This window comes from Chenopodium quinoa, unplaced genomic scaffold (assembly GCF_001683475.1).
Source record: "Chenopodium quinoa cultivar QQ74 unplaced genomic scaffold, ASM168347v1, whole genome shotgun sequence".
NCBI classification, from domain to species: Eukaryota; Viridiplantae; Streptophyta; class Magnoliopsida; order Caryophyllales; family Amaranthaceae; genus Chenopodium; species Chenopodium quinoa.
In genome coordinates, this window is record NW_018744502.1 from 6704247 (window position 1) to 6719699 (window position 15453).

General features: G+C 35.1%; 1 protein-coding gene and 1 long non-coding RNA gene across 2 annotated transcripts; one reads left to right on the forward strand and one right to left on the reverse strand.

The window, feature by feature from the left end:
- Nucleotides 1-566: 566 nt before the first annotated feature.
- Nucleotides 567-12364, forward strand: LOC110698096 (importin-4-like). The gene is made up of 21 exons (XM_021875500.1): nucleotides 567-1204; nucleotides 1711-1843; nucleotides 3101-3237; nucleotides 3340-3385; nucleotides 5519-5731; nucleotides 5838-6341; nucleotides 6422-6556; nucleotides 6669-6884; nucleotides 6961-7050; nucleotides 7142-7389; nucleotides 7496-7584; nucleotides 9505-9545; nucleotides 9882-9912; nucleotides 10024-10146; nucleotides 10241-10458; nucleotides 10564-10659; nucleotides 10847-10959; nucleotides 11084-11219; nucleotides 11310-11414; nucleotides 11542-11909; nucleotides 12033-12364. Exons 1-20 carry the CDS (start codon nucleotides 930-932, stop codon nucleotides 11740-11742), a joined length of 3150 nt encoding a protein of 1049 aa, XP_021731192.1. The 5' UTR covers nucleotides 567-929; the 3' UTR covers nucleotides 11743-11909; nucleotides 12033-12364.
- A 305-nt stretch (nucleotides 12365-12669) lies between these two features.
- Nucleotides 12670-13439, reverse strand: LOC110698097. The gene is made up of 2 exons (XR_002506668.1): nucleotides 13021-13439; nucleotides 12670-12901 (listed from the first exon to the last, which is right to left on the reverse strand). It is a non-coding gene; the product is annotated as an uncharacterized LOC110698097 (long non-coding RNA).
- Between the last annotated feature and the right edge of the window lie 2014 nt (nucleotides 13440-15453).

Genomic DNA, 15453 nt, shown 5'->3' on the forward strand with positions numbered 1-15453 from the left:
TATATATATATATATATATATATATATATATATATATATAATTTTTTTTTCTTTTATAGGCTAGAAATTATTTGTTTTATTAATTTATAATAATTTCTTGAGACATGTAACCCATGTATCATTTTGGATTTTTTTGGCTAAAATTCACAAAATAATTTTTCTTTCGAGAAGAATCTTGCATGATTTGGATACAATATATTTCTTTTTATTATATAAATGATACGGAGTTTTTTCTTAAAATTAAAATATTCATTTTAATGATAAAATATCACATGAGAGAATTTATATTCTATAATTTTAGCTAATTATTGGTTATAATAATTTTTTCAGAGCTTCTATTCATCCACAATCTTATGATAATGGACCATGAGAGTGGGGATAACACATGTAGTTAGAATTTCTCTCCCGATTCCAGAAGATTATCGTGGGTTTAATTCTCATCACCCTGCCTTATGGCTCACTATCCAAAAAAAAAAAATTATATCATTACAATGATGGACCATATTATTTATTTTCTCTCCAAAACTAATCACATAATAAAGTCATTATCTTTGCATAATTTTGAAAAAAGGAAAATGATATACATAAAAAGGAAATATTGAAGAAAAATTAGCATTAATTTTATCATAAATTCCGAACTTAATTCCATTTCGAGAAGTATATTTTACATATATCATTACCCTTGAAAAAAACATATTACAAGTACATGATTTTCATCATTTAAAAAAAAAAAAAGAAAAGAAAAGAAAAAAGAGAAAAGAATTTTTTTCCCAAAATACTCCATTTGTATTTTGCTTAAACCCCAATCCCCCAATTAGGTTGCAAACCCCTTCACTTCCAAGCAACCCCCAAATTTGCGCCGCCACTCACACGGCCACCCCGTGAACACTCCGGCGCACAAACCCATCTTTCTCTCTCCTCCCCGTGCAATGGCGCAGTCACTGGAGTTGCTACTCATTCAATTCTTGATGCCCGACAATGATGCTCGTCGGCAAGCTGAAGATCAAATTAAGCGATTAGCTAAAGACCCACAAGTTGTTCCTGCTTTAATTCATCATCTTCGTACTGCTAAAACTCCCAATGTTCGTCAACTTGCTGCTGTTTTGCTTCGCAAGAAGATTACTGGGCATTGGGCTAAGCTTAATTCTCAGCTTCGTCAACTTGTTAAGCAATCTCTCATTGATAGCATTACTATGGAGCACAGGTTTTCTTTCTCTCTCTTCTCCATTGTTTTTCTTGCATTTTGATGGGATTTTATTTGATTTGTTTGAAGAATTGAGATGATTTGATATTGAGTATGTAATTGAGGTATAAATTTGATAATGCGTAATTGAGTAATAAGTTTGGTAATGGGTAATTGAGGAATAAGTTTGGTAATGGGTAATTGAGGAATTAGCTTGATGATGAGTAATTGAGGAACTAATTTGATGATGGGTAACTGAGGAACTAATTTGATAATGGTTATTTGTGAATTAATTGTTGTAGTTAGGTTTTTAATTGTATATAATAAGTGATGCAATTGATGAATTTTGATACTAGTGGAATAGTGTGCAATGATTCTATAGTGATAATGGGATCAATTTTGAATTTTTCGAAAACCCAATATATTTGAGATATGCAAGGTGTTTGATTTACCGGAAATGGTGAAATGTATGTTCTATATAGACTTAACTTTTGAATCAGAGGATACTAACAACTCTGATTTTGCAGTCCACCAGTGCGACGAGCTAGTGCAAATGTTGTCGGTGTTGTTGCAAAGTATGCTGTTCCTGCTGGAGAGTGGCCTGAATTGTTGCCATTTCTTTTTCTATGCAGTCAGAGTGCACAAGAGGATCACAGGGAGGTATGCTTGACAGCTGCTGCTCTCTTATTGACACTTTGTAGCTATTTTGTCAAAAGACTAAATTTTGTTCATACTCCTTATTCGAATGACTGTATTGCCATCTTGCTTCATTTTTATTGATGACTTTATGAATTTACTTTGGCTTTTAGGATCTCGAATCCCTCTCTTGTCCCCTGAGATATGTGCACACATTGAGTGAGATACATACATGTGAATACATACACATATATTACTCTGTATATGTTATAAATGAGATCTGATGATAAGTTTTCTTGAGCTGAGAGGAATGCCTAGGGATCTCAACCAATGAAACATGTTGGGTAGGTTAAAGCCCTCACGTTCCAGGATAATGGATCACCCTAAAGTAGCTATAACATTGATATTGCAGAAGAGATAAAATTGCCCTCACTGTATCCAACTTGACTTCCATACAGTGAGCATGGCCCCACTTCATAGCTGCAGCCATCACTAATGCTACAGTTGCCACACTGAAGAAGTGATTTGGCACTATTTCTAGCCATCATTTGACTGAATTCTTACACTGTAATTTTGCAACTTGGTGAGCTCATCTCCATTTCTTTTTAGTGAGCCCATTTTTCAACAGGTTTGATGCAGCCTTCATTTTCTAGGTGGGAAATTCCTTGATTCATTTGTCCAAACTGCTGAAATCGCTGCTGAAAACCCACATAAGCGGGAGATAGAAAGTAATTTCAGGCATTGGTTTTTACACAGTGCAGTGGTGGTTTGTTTGCTTTACTTAGTCATGTATTTGCCCCATACCTGTAGTTCTGGCATTGTATTTGCCTTAACGCAGTGTAGTATTGATATTTAAAGCCCTGCCCTTATAATAAGAATGTAAATCAAACCAGAGAGTGCTCACAAAAGTTTTGTTATACCAGAAATAAAACAATGACAGTTAAAATGCAACTATAAGCAATATCATTTGAGAGTCATATTGTATTGACCAATACCATTGTTAGATTGATCTGGATGATCTCTAAGCGTAAATCCTAATAATCTGAATTTTTTCTGCACTTCCTAAGTTCTTAGTTTACGATGTCTTTTAATGGGGTCTTGAGCTGTAACCATGCATGTATATTTTTTTTTTTGCATGTGTGTATGTGTTATGTGACGTTTCCATAGCGTATTAGTGTACTTATATATGTTGTTGCTTGTTGCATTCGTTTTTGTTGCTCTCATATGGAACCTGAGAGGATATCATAAGCTAACAGATTGCACTTTGGGTTTTCATGCTAGGTTTCATTGATTCTTTTCAGCTCATTGACTGAAACAATAGGGGATACGTTTCGACCACATTTTGCAGATCTTCAAAGTCTTTTGCTAAAGTGCTTGCAGGACGAGACTAGCAGCCGAGTTAGAGTCGCAGCACTCAAGTAATGAGAAGTCCTGGTTTTTTTGGTCTTGTAGTTCTGTGTTTCTGGGAATTGTTTTTAATTTTGGTTTATGATAATAGTATATTAAATTTTCTTTGCTAGGGCTGTGGGATCGTTTCTAGAGTTTACACATGATGCATCTGAAGTGGTGAGTTTCTAATTCATCATGCAATTTAGCCTCATGTACAATTTTTAAAATAGGTGTTTCTTGGGGATTCACTTGGTAGTCAAAACAACAAAAGGCTAATTGATAATCTTATCAAGAAAGAAGAGTAATAGCTGGACTGGTGAATTTTTGAACCCAGTTATCTGCTTTAGTTTTGAAATCACTTGTATAAATCCATATAGCTAAATTTTCTAAGGGAAATCTAAAGTCTAGTGAAAAGATGTTGGATATATTTGAACTCTTAGTCATGAGATCATTGAGATGGCTCCATTTGTTACACATATAAATAACTTGGCAATTGCATCGTAATTCCTATCTTCCCTACAAAGCAAAGAAAATAAATATTAAGAGGGAGCTACCAATCTTTGAACTCTAAAATCCTTACTTATAATGTTAGCCTTTAACTACCATAATGAAATGAGGAAAGTGATAGTTTTTCAAAGATAAATACAAAATAGCTCCATATTGGAGAATAAGAGCAAATCCGCAACCCCCTAATTTTATTACTCTTATGACCAATTTGACAATCCAACCTATTTTAACGCCCATTGCTCCATAGTTGTATGGATATTTCGTTGCTGTACTGCTAGCCTGCTATCTAGGCCTAAGCACGGATCGGATATCCGATCCGAAACTGGATTTCGGATCGGATATCTGTATCCGAAAATCTGGATATTTGATATCCGTATCCGATCCGAAGATGTCGGATTTCCGAAAATCCGGATATCCGAAATTTTCGGATCGGATAAGACGGATATCCTATATCCGACTTCTTTAATGGAAAAATTGATTTTTAAAAATTCAAAAACATAATTCTCAATGCCAATAACCATAAAACAAAAAGTAGTAATTCTCAATGCTTGTAACGAGAAAACAAACTCAAAATCATACATCAATTCAGTAGAATCACCCCCACCGAATAAAAGAAAAATTAAAATAAAATAAAGCCAAAATAGAAAAAAATAAAAATAAAAAAAAGCCCCAAAAAACCGACCCTGATCTTCCTCTCCTTCTTTAGTTGCTTTGCTTCTCTTCACAACCATCACCGACGTCACGCATCATCAGCTTATCAATCATCAATCATCAAATCGCACATAGGCCGCTCAAATCATAAGTCATCAAATCGCAGTTGTTGAACTTCATTATATTATAAAGTGTATTATACTTAGAAAATTCAGAAGTTTGAAACAAGTTACTACCATCAGAAATCGTTATTCATTACACTGCAAACATATAGAAGTAGCAATTAAATAAAGTAGTTCATTCAAGAATCCTAAGCAACCTCGGTAACTTTTACAAGTTAAATCAACCCTTACCCGTGCATACCATTCGGAGCGCCGCTCACGCCTTTTACCTCAAAATTGTAGAAATTTAACCATTGAAGAACATCCTCTTCGAATGAGGGAGCGACCGCTCATATTTGAAAACGATTTGGGGCTAATTTTGTTGTAATTAGTAAGGCAGATCTGACTATCTGAGATTAGAGGGGAGGGAGGAGGGAGATCTGAGATGAGATAGGAGAGAGGAGGGAGATCTGAGATGAAGGAGGGAGGTCTGAGATGAGAGAAGAGGGAGGAGGTCAGGAGGAGAGAGAAAATAGAGGAGAAAGAGAAAGAGGCGCTGAGGCGGTTTACTGAAGAGTGGAGACTTAGGTCTTAGCCTCTTAGGGTTAATGGGTTATCCGTATTTTTTTAAAATGGTAAAAACATTGTTTTATTCGAATTTCGGATCGGATATCCGATCCGATATCCGACTTTTTTTCGGATATTCGGATATCCGAAATCAAAATTTTTGATATCCGATATCCGAAAATTTCGGATCGGTTATCCTAAATTTTCGGATCGGATGCGGATCGGAATTTCGGATTATCAGATAGTTTTGCTCAACCCTACTACTATCTGCCACAATTCCAGCCTTTTTCCTCCTCTATCTAAGGCAACCGTTTGGAAATTACCTGTTATGTTAATTAAAACAAATGTGCATCTAAAGTGGTCAGGTTCAGTTGTCCTCTTAAAACAAACTTCGAGTTACTGCCAGTTTGGCTGATCACTGTAGAAAACTGCTCTTCAATAATTACTGAATACTTTTACAACTTAGGGTTCGTTTGTTATGTAGGTCAGGTTCAGGGACTTTATACCCGGAATATTGCATGCAGCTAGACAGTGTCTTGCTTCTGGAGAAGAAGATGTGGCTGTTATTGCCTTTGAAATATTTGATGAGCTGATTGAGTCCCCTGCACCACTTCTTGGAGATTCTGTTAAATCCATAGTTCAGTTCTCTCTTGATGTTTGTTCTAATCAGACTTTGGACGAGAGCACCCGTCACCAGGTTAGACAATATGTTTGGCATCTATCACCAACTCATAGTGTTTATAACTTTATATAAAGGAGTTTGCAGTGATGCTTATCTTTCCATGTGTCATTTTGTTTGTCAGGCTATTCAAATTATCTCCTGGCTGGCAAAATACAAGTATAATTCTCTTAAGAAACACAAGTTGGTTATGCCAGTTTTGCATGTCATCTGCCCTTTGCTTGCGGAGTCAAGTAATAGGGAAGATGATGAGGACCTTGCCCCAGATCGGGCTGCTGCAGAAGTTATTGACACCATGGCTTTGAACCTCCCAAAGCAAGTGTTCCCACCAGTATTTGAATTTGCATCCATAAGCTGTCAAAATGTCGACCCAAAGTTTAGGGAAGCTGCTGTCACAGCCTTGGGAGTTGTATCCGAGGGCTGTTTGGATTTGATGAAAAGTAATCTGAAGCCCATGCTTCATATAGTTTTGGGGTCTTTAAGTGACCTAGAGCAGATGGTGAGAGGTGCTGCTTCATTTGCATTAGGTCAGTTTGCTGAGCACCTGCAGCCTGAGATTATATCACACTATGAGAGTGTGCTTCCTTGTTTATTAAATGCTTTGGAGGATGCATCTAATGAAGTAAAGGTAAATTATGATGTTAATTACTATCAATCATCGATCTTGTTGTAGCTTACTTTTATGATTGATTTGGATTTCCTGATCAGGAAAAGTCATACTATGCACTGGCTGCCTTTTGTGAGAATATGGGTGAAGAAATCCTCCCATTTATTGATCCTTTGATGGGAAAGCTTCTGGCTGCTCTTCAAAACAATCCCCGAAATTTGCAAGAGACTTGCATGGTTAGATATTATTTCGTTATCTCCTCACTTGCCATGCCCCTTTTGGCTGAGTGATGCGTCTTATTTTGAGTTGTCCTCCAGATTGAACTCTTCCTTTTATATGTTTTTTCAGTCTGCGATTGGTTCTGTCGCATCTGCAGCAGAACAAGCTTTCCTACCATATGCTGAAAGGGTTCTTGAGCTGATGAAAAACTTCTTGGTTTTGACAAATGATGAGGATCTACGTTCACGAGCAAGGGCAACCGAGTTAGTAGGAATAGTAGCAATGTCCGTTGGAAGAGAAAGGATGGAGCCTATATTGCCACCTTATATTGAAGCAGCAATTGCTGTAAGTTTTCTTTAAATTTTGATGTGGTTTATGGCTGGCTTTTGTTTCTAAGTATCAGTCTTTCATGTCACTTCAGGGTTTTGGGTTGGAATATAGTGAGCTGCGCGAATATACCCATGGATTCGTTAGCAATGTGGCTGAAATTCTGGATGATGGATTTGTGAAGGTAATGATGGCCTTTTTTTTCGCAACTAATTGAATATTCTTTGTTTACTTGTATATATATATCAATAGATAACTTTTTGATTTAAAAACAGTACCTTCCACATGTTGTGCCATTAGCATTTTCCTCCTGCAATCTTGATGATGGTTCTGCAATTGACATTGATGAATCTGACGGTGATGAAAATGTTAATGGATTTGGTGGGGTCTCATCAGATGATGAAGTTCATGATGAACCAAGAGTTAGGAATATCAGTGTAAGAACAGGAGTGTTAGATGAAAAGGCAGCCGCAACTCAGGCTCTAGGACTATTTGCTCTTCATACAAGAAGCTTTTATGCACCGTATCCTTTTGTTATACGTTAACTATGTATTACTCTTGCTGTATTTTCTTGATGATTACTTCCCTTACCTATGTATGCGTTGGGATCCTTGATTGTCCTTGTAAAGATACTTGGAGGAGACATTGAAAATCTTGGTACGACATTCTGGTTACTTTCACGAGGATGTAAGGCTTCAGGCTATAATTGCCTTGAAAAGTGAGTTGCTATATCTGCTGCTGCATTTTACTTTATGGTCTCTACCATGTCAAATCTTGAAAAGTGAGTTGCTATATCTGCTGCTGCATTTTACTTTATGGTCTCTACCATGTCAAATCTTACCATTTCCTTCTTATCTGTGTATATTGATTGATTGTTTCTTGTTTGATTGCAGAATGCTCTTGTACTGACCATTTAGAATTATTCTTGACCTATGCAAACACCTATTTTCACATATGAAGCTACCTTTTAATTGGACTCATAAATATTGTGCTGTCATGATATTAGATGCAGTGATGAAATTTATGGCGGTTATTTAGAAGGCCTCCTTTTATTGTTGTTGATTGAGTAGCGAGAGAAGGGGGGGGGGGGTGGGAAGGGAGCAACCGAGCAATTAAATATAAATAAAAGGCATGAATATGCATGGAAATGAAATGAAAAATGGCGATCTAGCTGATTACAGGCTCCTCTTGGAAGGATCCTTCAAAATAAAGCGCTATTTACCAAACAAATCAACTTAGACTTCTTATCAGCTTATGTAATTTTTTGTTGAAACTCTAAGAAGAGTTATGTTTATTATAAACTTTGAACAAGATATCATCAAAACCAAGTTTTCTGCTTTCCTTTTTAAATCTTAGCTAATTTGGTCATAGGTAGCTGACTAGCTGCATAAAAAGCAGCAGCAACTGGTTTCTTATAGCTGTTTCCAGTCATTAATTCTCTTTTCTCTTTAAGCGGATTGTAAATGTTGGAGAGCCGGAATGACCTCCATTCTCTGTTAGTAGTTTAGATGTTTTCTGAAGCCCTGCCTTTTTATCTTTTGAGGTTGAACAGCTTAAAAAGGAATCAAATGTATGTATATGAATAATGTGTATGTGTGATATGGAGTTGTTTTATTCTCTAGTGTTCATGAATAAGATTCTCTTCTTCCTGTCTAAGTACAATCAGAATTTCTCTGGTGAAAGTATTATTTCTCTACCATCATTTATAGATATTCATGAAATAATGTTTTGATGAATTGATTTGTGACCTAAGGGACCAGCATTAGCACGCACAATCTTCCTTAATGTAGACTTGGTGGCCCTTGCCCGTGCTTGAGGTTAATTTTTATCATATGCATACTCTTTTTTATGGAAGAATATGAACTAATAAATTCTAAATAAAAAATATGTATAATAAATAATGAAAAACGAGCAAGTAAAACAATTGGGATGGAGTAAGAGCATCTCCAATGGTAAGCTACAATGCCTTGTAGCTTGCTTTGCCACATCAAATTTTAAGATACAACACTTTTTAGACACAAAGTGTTCCAATGGTGAGCTACAACTTCTTGTAGTTTGCAAAAAATAAAAATATAAAAAAATTAAATGGTTATACACATGTCACAATGTGCGTGGAGTTTAGTTGTCTTTTTTTCAATCACGATGTAGCTTGTTTGGGCTACGGTAGCTTGCAAGTTGCTCAGCTCTCCTATGGTAAGCATGTAGCTAGGTATTTTATTTACATTGCAAGCAAGTCCTTACAATTAAACCATTGGTATTTTTTTCAATCACGCAATGTATGTTTAGTAACCTTCATCACTTCCCATCATAAATAAGAATTTTAATTTCCTACTTTGTATTGTGTATGTATATGATATTATTTGTGTACATGTACTTATTAAGAAAAAGAGGGACACTTGGCATTGAAAAGTGGCAACTTCCTATTGTACGTTTATAATATGCACAATAGTATCCTCAAAAAAAAAAAAAAAAGTGGGATACCTGGCATTCTAGAGAGATACCATGCGTCTCTACCAGAGTGCATATTTTTTTTTCCGCTTTATATATATATATATATATATATATATATATATATATATATATATATATATATATATATATATATATATATATATAATCAGTTATGCTTTGACTGCAGATATACTAATAGCAGCACACGCAGTCTTTCAAGGTCATGTGGTGAGTGTACTTCTGAATATATTTTATTTTTCTTAGCTTAACTTAATTTTGCTCTCAATTTTTATTTGGTGTATCTGAAGTTCTGAACAATATAAGGGCTGTGGTGACCTACCCTCAGTCAGTTATGTAGTGCTGGATTGGGAATTAATATTTTTAGAAACATTTTATGCTCTAAATTTGACAATATGTGTCATTGACTGGCATTTAAGAAACCATCATCTTTGCTAGTAAAGCATCTGCAAGATTTACAATGACCAATTTCTAGCTATAGTAGTGTTTGAAGCCCTAATTTGCAGTCAAAAGTATGCTCTAACTTTTTTGTGTATTTACTTGCAGGACGGTTCAACAAAGGCAAGAGAAGTACTTGGTAATGATAAGATTGTGTTGTTAGAGACATTGGGTTCTTTGTTTCAGGTTTTGTATGGCTAGCTTTGGACCCTCTGATGACTGTTATCTAATTATTCCCCCCTTGTGTCAGATACTGTCCTGAATATTTATATTAAGACTATGACGGAGGATGATGACAAGGAAGTAGTAGCTCAAGCCTGTATGGGCATAGCAGACACCATTAAAGATATTGGATTTACGGCTATTGAGGCTTGTTAGTATTATTCTACAAATGGATTTCTTTTATGATTTTACTTTTCTCCCTGATACAAACATGTCTCATGATTTGGTTGTTTATTTATTTTCAGATATGCCGCAGCTAGTTGATGCAACACTAGTGCTGCTCAATGAGCAGTCAGTCTGTCAGCAGATTGAGTCAGATAGTGACATTGATGAAGATGACACAGAGCACGATGAGGTCCTAATGGATGCAGTTTCTGACCTTCTTCCTGCATTTGCCAAATCTATGGGTCCTCATTTTGCACCCATATTAGCCAAACTATTCAGTCCCCTGATGAAATTTGCGGTGGGTTATCATTTAAATTGCATGATTCCTCGTCATGTATACTTAAGAGTCATTTAATTTTTTTTTTTAAAATTTTTTTTTTATCTGAATGTATTTCATCTGCAGAAAGCTTCACGTCCACCACAAGATCGGACTATGGTAGTTGCAACCCTTGCAGAAGTTGCACAGAACATGGGTCCACCTATTGCAGGCTATGTTGATGTAAAGTGTTTTTGATTAATTGCACTGTTTGCTAAGACTAATCCTTGAATTTGATTGTGTAAAGTGTTTTTGTTTTCCTAATTCGAGACATTACTAGTCTCATTTTCACAAAGAAAATCATAGGATTATTACATCTTATTTTAAATATTATGTGCAAGGGTTATGAGACAGTGACTTGTGTTTTCAGGCGGTGATGCCATTAGTTTTGAAAGAATTGGTTTCTTCTGATGCAACAAATCGGAGAAATGCTGCCTTCTGTGTTGGCGAATTCTGTAGAAATGGCGGTGAAGTGGCTTTAAAGTATCCTTTTTGTGTATTTAAATTTCACTCAAGCTTGCTAGCACTAAAAGAAATTTTACATATTGTTATTTGACTCTGGTCTTGAATTTTCTTGTTAGCTTGTTTTATTTAACATCGATAATAGATATTATGGCGACATCTTGAGAGGACTCCATCCACTTTTTTGTGAATCTGAACCAGATAATGCCGTGAGGGATAATGCAGCAGGTGCTGTGGCAAGGATGATTATGGTACACCCCGAGGCAATCCCATTAAATCAGGTCAGTAACTAAGCTTTCTACAGAACTTCTTAAGATCATGATAAGATTCTGGATTATGATAGGCCCAAATGTATATCATTCTTTTTTCAGGTACTACCTGTTTTCCTGAAAACTCTTCCTATTAAAGAAGATCATGAGGAGTCAACCGCTGTTTATAGCTGTGTTTGTAATCTTGTTTTGTCATCCCATCCCGAGGTATTGTTATTCTGTGATAACTAGTTATGAATCTTATGATGTATCAATGTATCCATTTCCTGGAAGGTTCTCCAGCTAATCACTTTTTTTTAGAAATTTCTAATTTTTTTTTTAAATTACGTGGCAGATCTTGTCACTGGTTCCAGACTTGGTGAATCTTTTTGCTCAAGTGGCATTGTCACCCATTGAGACTAGTGAAGTTAAATCCCTGATAGGAAGGGCCTTTTCACATCTTGTTTCAATGTACGGCAATCAAATGCAGCCCATAGTGAGTTCGCTCTCCCCTGCACATGCTGATGCTCTTGCTTTGCTGGCCCCAAAAAGTTGATTCTTACTGCGTCATTAAGCTGGTTTCTATTTGTTAGATCCTGAAAATATCAACAAAAGAGAAAAAGAATCTGTTTAGTCTTATAATTCCTGAAAGTAATGATTTTTGCCTGAACGTGACAATGGACAAGACCTGGATGGAGATCTTTCAACCCCCCTCCCCACCAGGTATTCGTAATGTGCCATTTCTTATTGCCAAATTAATCTTCAGCTAACTCAACTTCGCAGTTTGCTTTTGGTCTATTATGGATTCATACTGACCTGTGTAATAATAATGTTGGTGATATGCAGGCTTAAATCAATCTTCGCTCCATGCCTGCTTCTTTTTCTTGGTGAGAAAGTGGTGCCTTTACAGTTTGATTACGATTTTTTTGTTTACAGGTTTTGGGTTCCTTGGAAGTAAAGTTTTGTATTCTTTTGATTCTTTATTTATTTTTTTATCTTTCCTCAAGGGATCCTATACGGATCCTGCTTGTATCGGACAATCATACAACTATTGAACAGTCTCTTAAGAGGATTGTTCAATAATTTTTGTTGTGATTATTACATGTGTGATATATGTAAGTTTTTACAATTGACAGAGCGATATATATAGAATGAAGGATTGTGGGATGTTTGTCATATTTCTAAGCTTTTCCAGTTTCAACTTTCAAGGCCTTTCTGCTGCTGCTAGTGATTTAACCATTGTCTATGTTACAGTCCCTTGAAAAGGCAAATTGGGACACGTTCTATTCACTCGATTTTTTACTAAGTCGAATAATTAGATGTTAACTGATATAATAATTTATCAAAACTGGCAACTATTGATTTTGCTGGTTAATTAATGTTTTCTTTCTCAGTAATTTCATATACTAGTAAAATTTACTAGTTAGCATCAATTATTTTAAATTATAATTAATCAACACTAAATAATACCAAGTCCACAATATGGAATATCCAATTTAATATAGTGGTAAATTTTTAACTCAACAGGTTTTTTGTGTGGCCAGCTAATACACAAGTAATCCCTCGACCAAGTAACCCCTCCGACCTAGTAACCCTGATCGACTTAATAAGTCTTAACTAAACCACCAATTCCAACCACCACAACAATCAACCATCTCGTGCACCCAGCCGCGCGCCTACAGTCACAAGTTCAGCCACCGCAATCTCCAACAAATCTGCACAAATCAAGTTCAGAACAATCGAAACCCTAAAAATTGGGCAAAATTCAACGAAACAGAAATCAATAGGAAATTGGAAGTTAGGGTTTGGAGCTTTGAAATTTAGAGGCGGAGACCTGGGTTGGTTTGATTGACTAAGACGATGAAGACGAAGATGACGACGGCGGAGACGAAGACAACGACAGAGGTAGCAGAAATCAGTAGGAAATTGGAATGAATTGATGAATTTGTACCTGAATCTGTTGAAATTTGGGGAAAATGTTAGGGTTAGGAGCTTCTAAATTTAGATGCGGAGATCTGGGTTGGTTTGATTGACTAAGACGACGACTAAGACGAAGACGACAGTGGAAGTCGGTGCTCTTGCCATTCACGGTTAGAGAGAGAGTTATAAAGAGAAAATGAGAGATCTGAGAGGAGAGGAGAGAGAGAGAATTAAAAAAAAAGGAAAAAAAATTGCGGTGAAGCCAATGACATATGAAAATTTGTGTTTTCAGTTAGGGTCGCGCCCACCTAGCTGTGGTTGGAGTCGCGCGACACAAATGAACATTTTTTAGAAAAAAAAATGAACATTAACTTGAAAAAAAATAATATTTCTTTCTAAATATTGCAATGTATAAAAATGAACATTTATAATATAACAGTAAAATAAAGAGACTATGAAACTGAAAAAAAGGATTGTATATCTAATATTATATAAACTGATCATTTAAGTTGTAAATAAAAATGAATATAGAATGTTATTGCTTATTCATCAACATTTTTTTTAAGTTTCAAGTGAAATACCTTGATTCATTCAATTCTCTTGAATGGATATCTTGCAATTCGCTGAACTATAGGATTTAATACCAATTAAATAAATCAACAATATGTTTTTAAATAATGAACAAAATGCTAATGTCAAACATTATTAATGCTAACATTAATTGAACATCCTTTATTATAAAAACGAACATTTTATACAATTAAACAAACGCAAAAGTTTATATTAATTGAATATTTATTTTATAAGAATGAACATCACGCGACATGAAAATGAACATATAAACATCATACTGCATGAAAATGAACATTTGATTATTGAGAAATACAAAATTATTGTAAAATATGTTAAGTTAGAAAATGTTCATTTTTGTTATACTAAATGTTCATTTTGATGGCGACCTCATAAATACGTAATTGGGCTTGACCTCAGCTATTAACGATTGATTTATTGTTGTTGTGCACTAGGCCCATGTTGCCTTGGGCTACAAGTCCCCTCAAAGCTGGACACTAACTAATACTTCCTCCGTTTATTTTTAGTTGACACTATTCTTTAGTTACTTTTGTCAATGCACAAATTCAACTATTAATATATTTAATTATCGATAAGAAAAAATTATGAAAAGTTGATATTTTGGAAATATATATCGTGACGAATTTAACAAGATCCCACACGACTATATTTTTAATTACGTATAAAGCACAAACACGGTTAAAGAGGATTGTGTGAATAGTGCTAAAGTCAAAACGTGTCAACTAAAAATTACGGAGGTAGTATTAAGTCCACATTATGTGGTAACTAGATCAAGGCCCATGGGCCTTTCATATTGCCTAAGGCCCAAAGAGAAGCCCATAAGTTCTTTCCTCTCCTCAACAGTCCAAAGATATAGGCCCATGAATCCATGATGATGCAATTTCCAATTCTCTATTGTATCTAACTATGTAGTTGCTTTGCAGGTCCATTAGCTACGAGGCCAATGTGACTTTGATCTTAAACTCTCTAACAAGAGTTGACCCAATTCAAAAATTAACGTGATCATGATTTGACTTATTTCAATCTGAGAAAATAATAACTCAAATTTAATCTTGACTTAAAATCAACCTGAATTATCTCATATGATCTGACCTGAGTTGAAAGTGACCATTCTTGAATTTTGACCCAAACTCGACCTAAACACTTGAACCAACAACTCTACTCATCTGTGTAAGATTATACGTAAAGGTTTAATTTAGTGTTTATGTTGAGGGATGAAAGGAACATTTGACACTCTTTATCACAGTTTTTACATGGGGGTTGCCCCACTTTCTCACCAAAAAAAAAAAAAACCCATAGTTTTTACATGATACCGGGTGCACATAGCAAAAGGTGCTCCCAAAAGTATTTTTTCTTCACTTGCTATTTTAGTCTAATTATTACTACGTATTATTTATTAAAAAAAAAAACGAAAAAGGCAAAGAATTATCATTGGGTGCATATAAAATTTTTCTGCTTATCAAACAACTCACCATCTATTCTATAAATAAATATCTCTAAACTAGCGACCGCTGAGATCATATTGTCCATGTGGCAGCTTTACAAGAAAAATTTTCCCGCCTAAATAAAATCTGACGACATTATATTTTTCTCTGGTTTCAAATTTCAAATTTAAAATCTCCTCCTTTCAATTTATCTATACTCTTTAATTTATTTATTTTCCTCCTATCACCAACTATTTGTATCTTTCCCTTATGTTTCATTCAACAAAATACTTTGTATGTATGTTTTTTTTTTATTTATTTATTTTTATTTA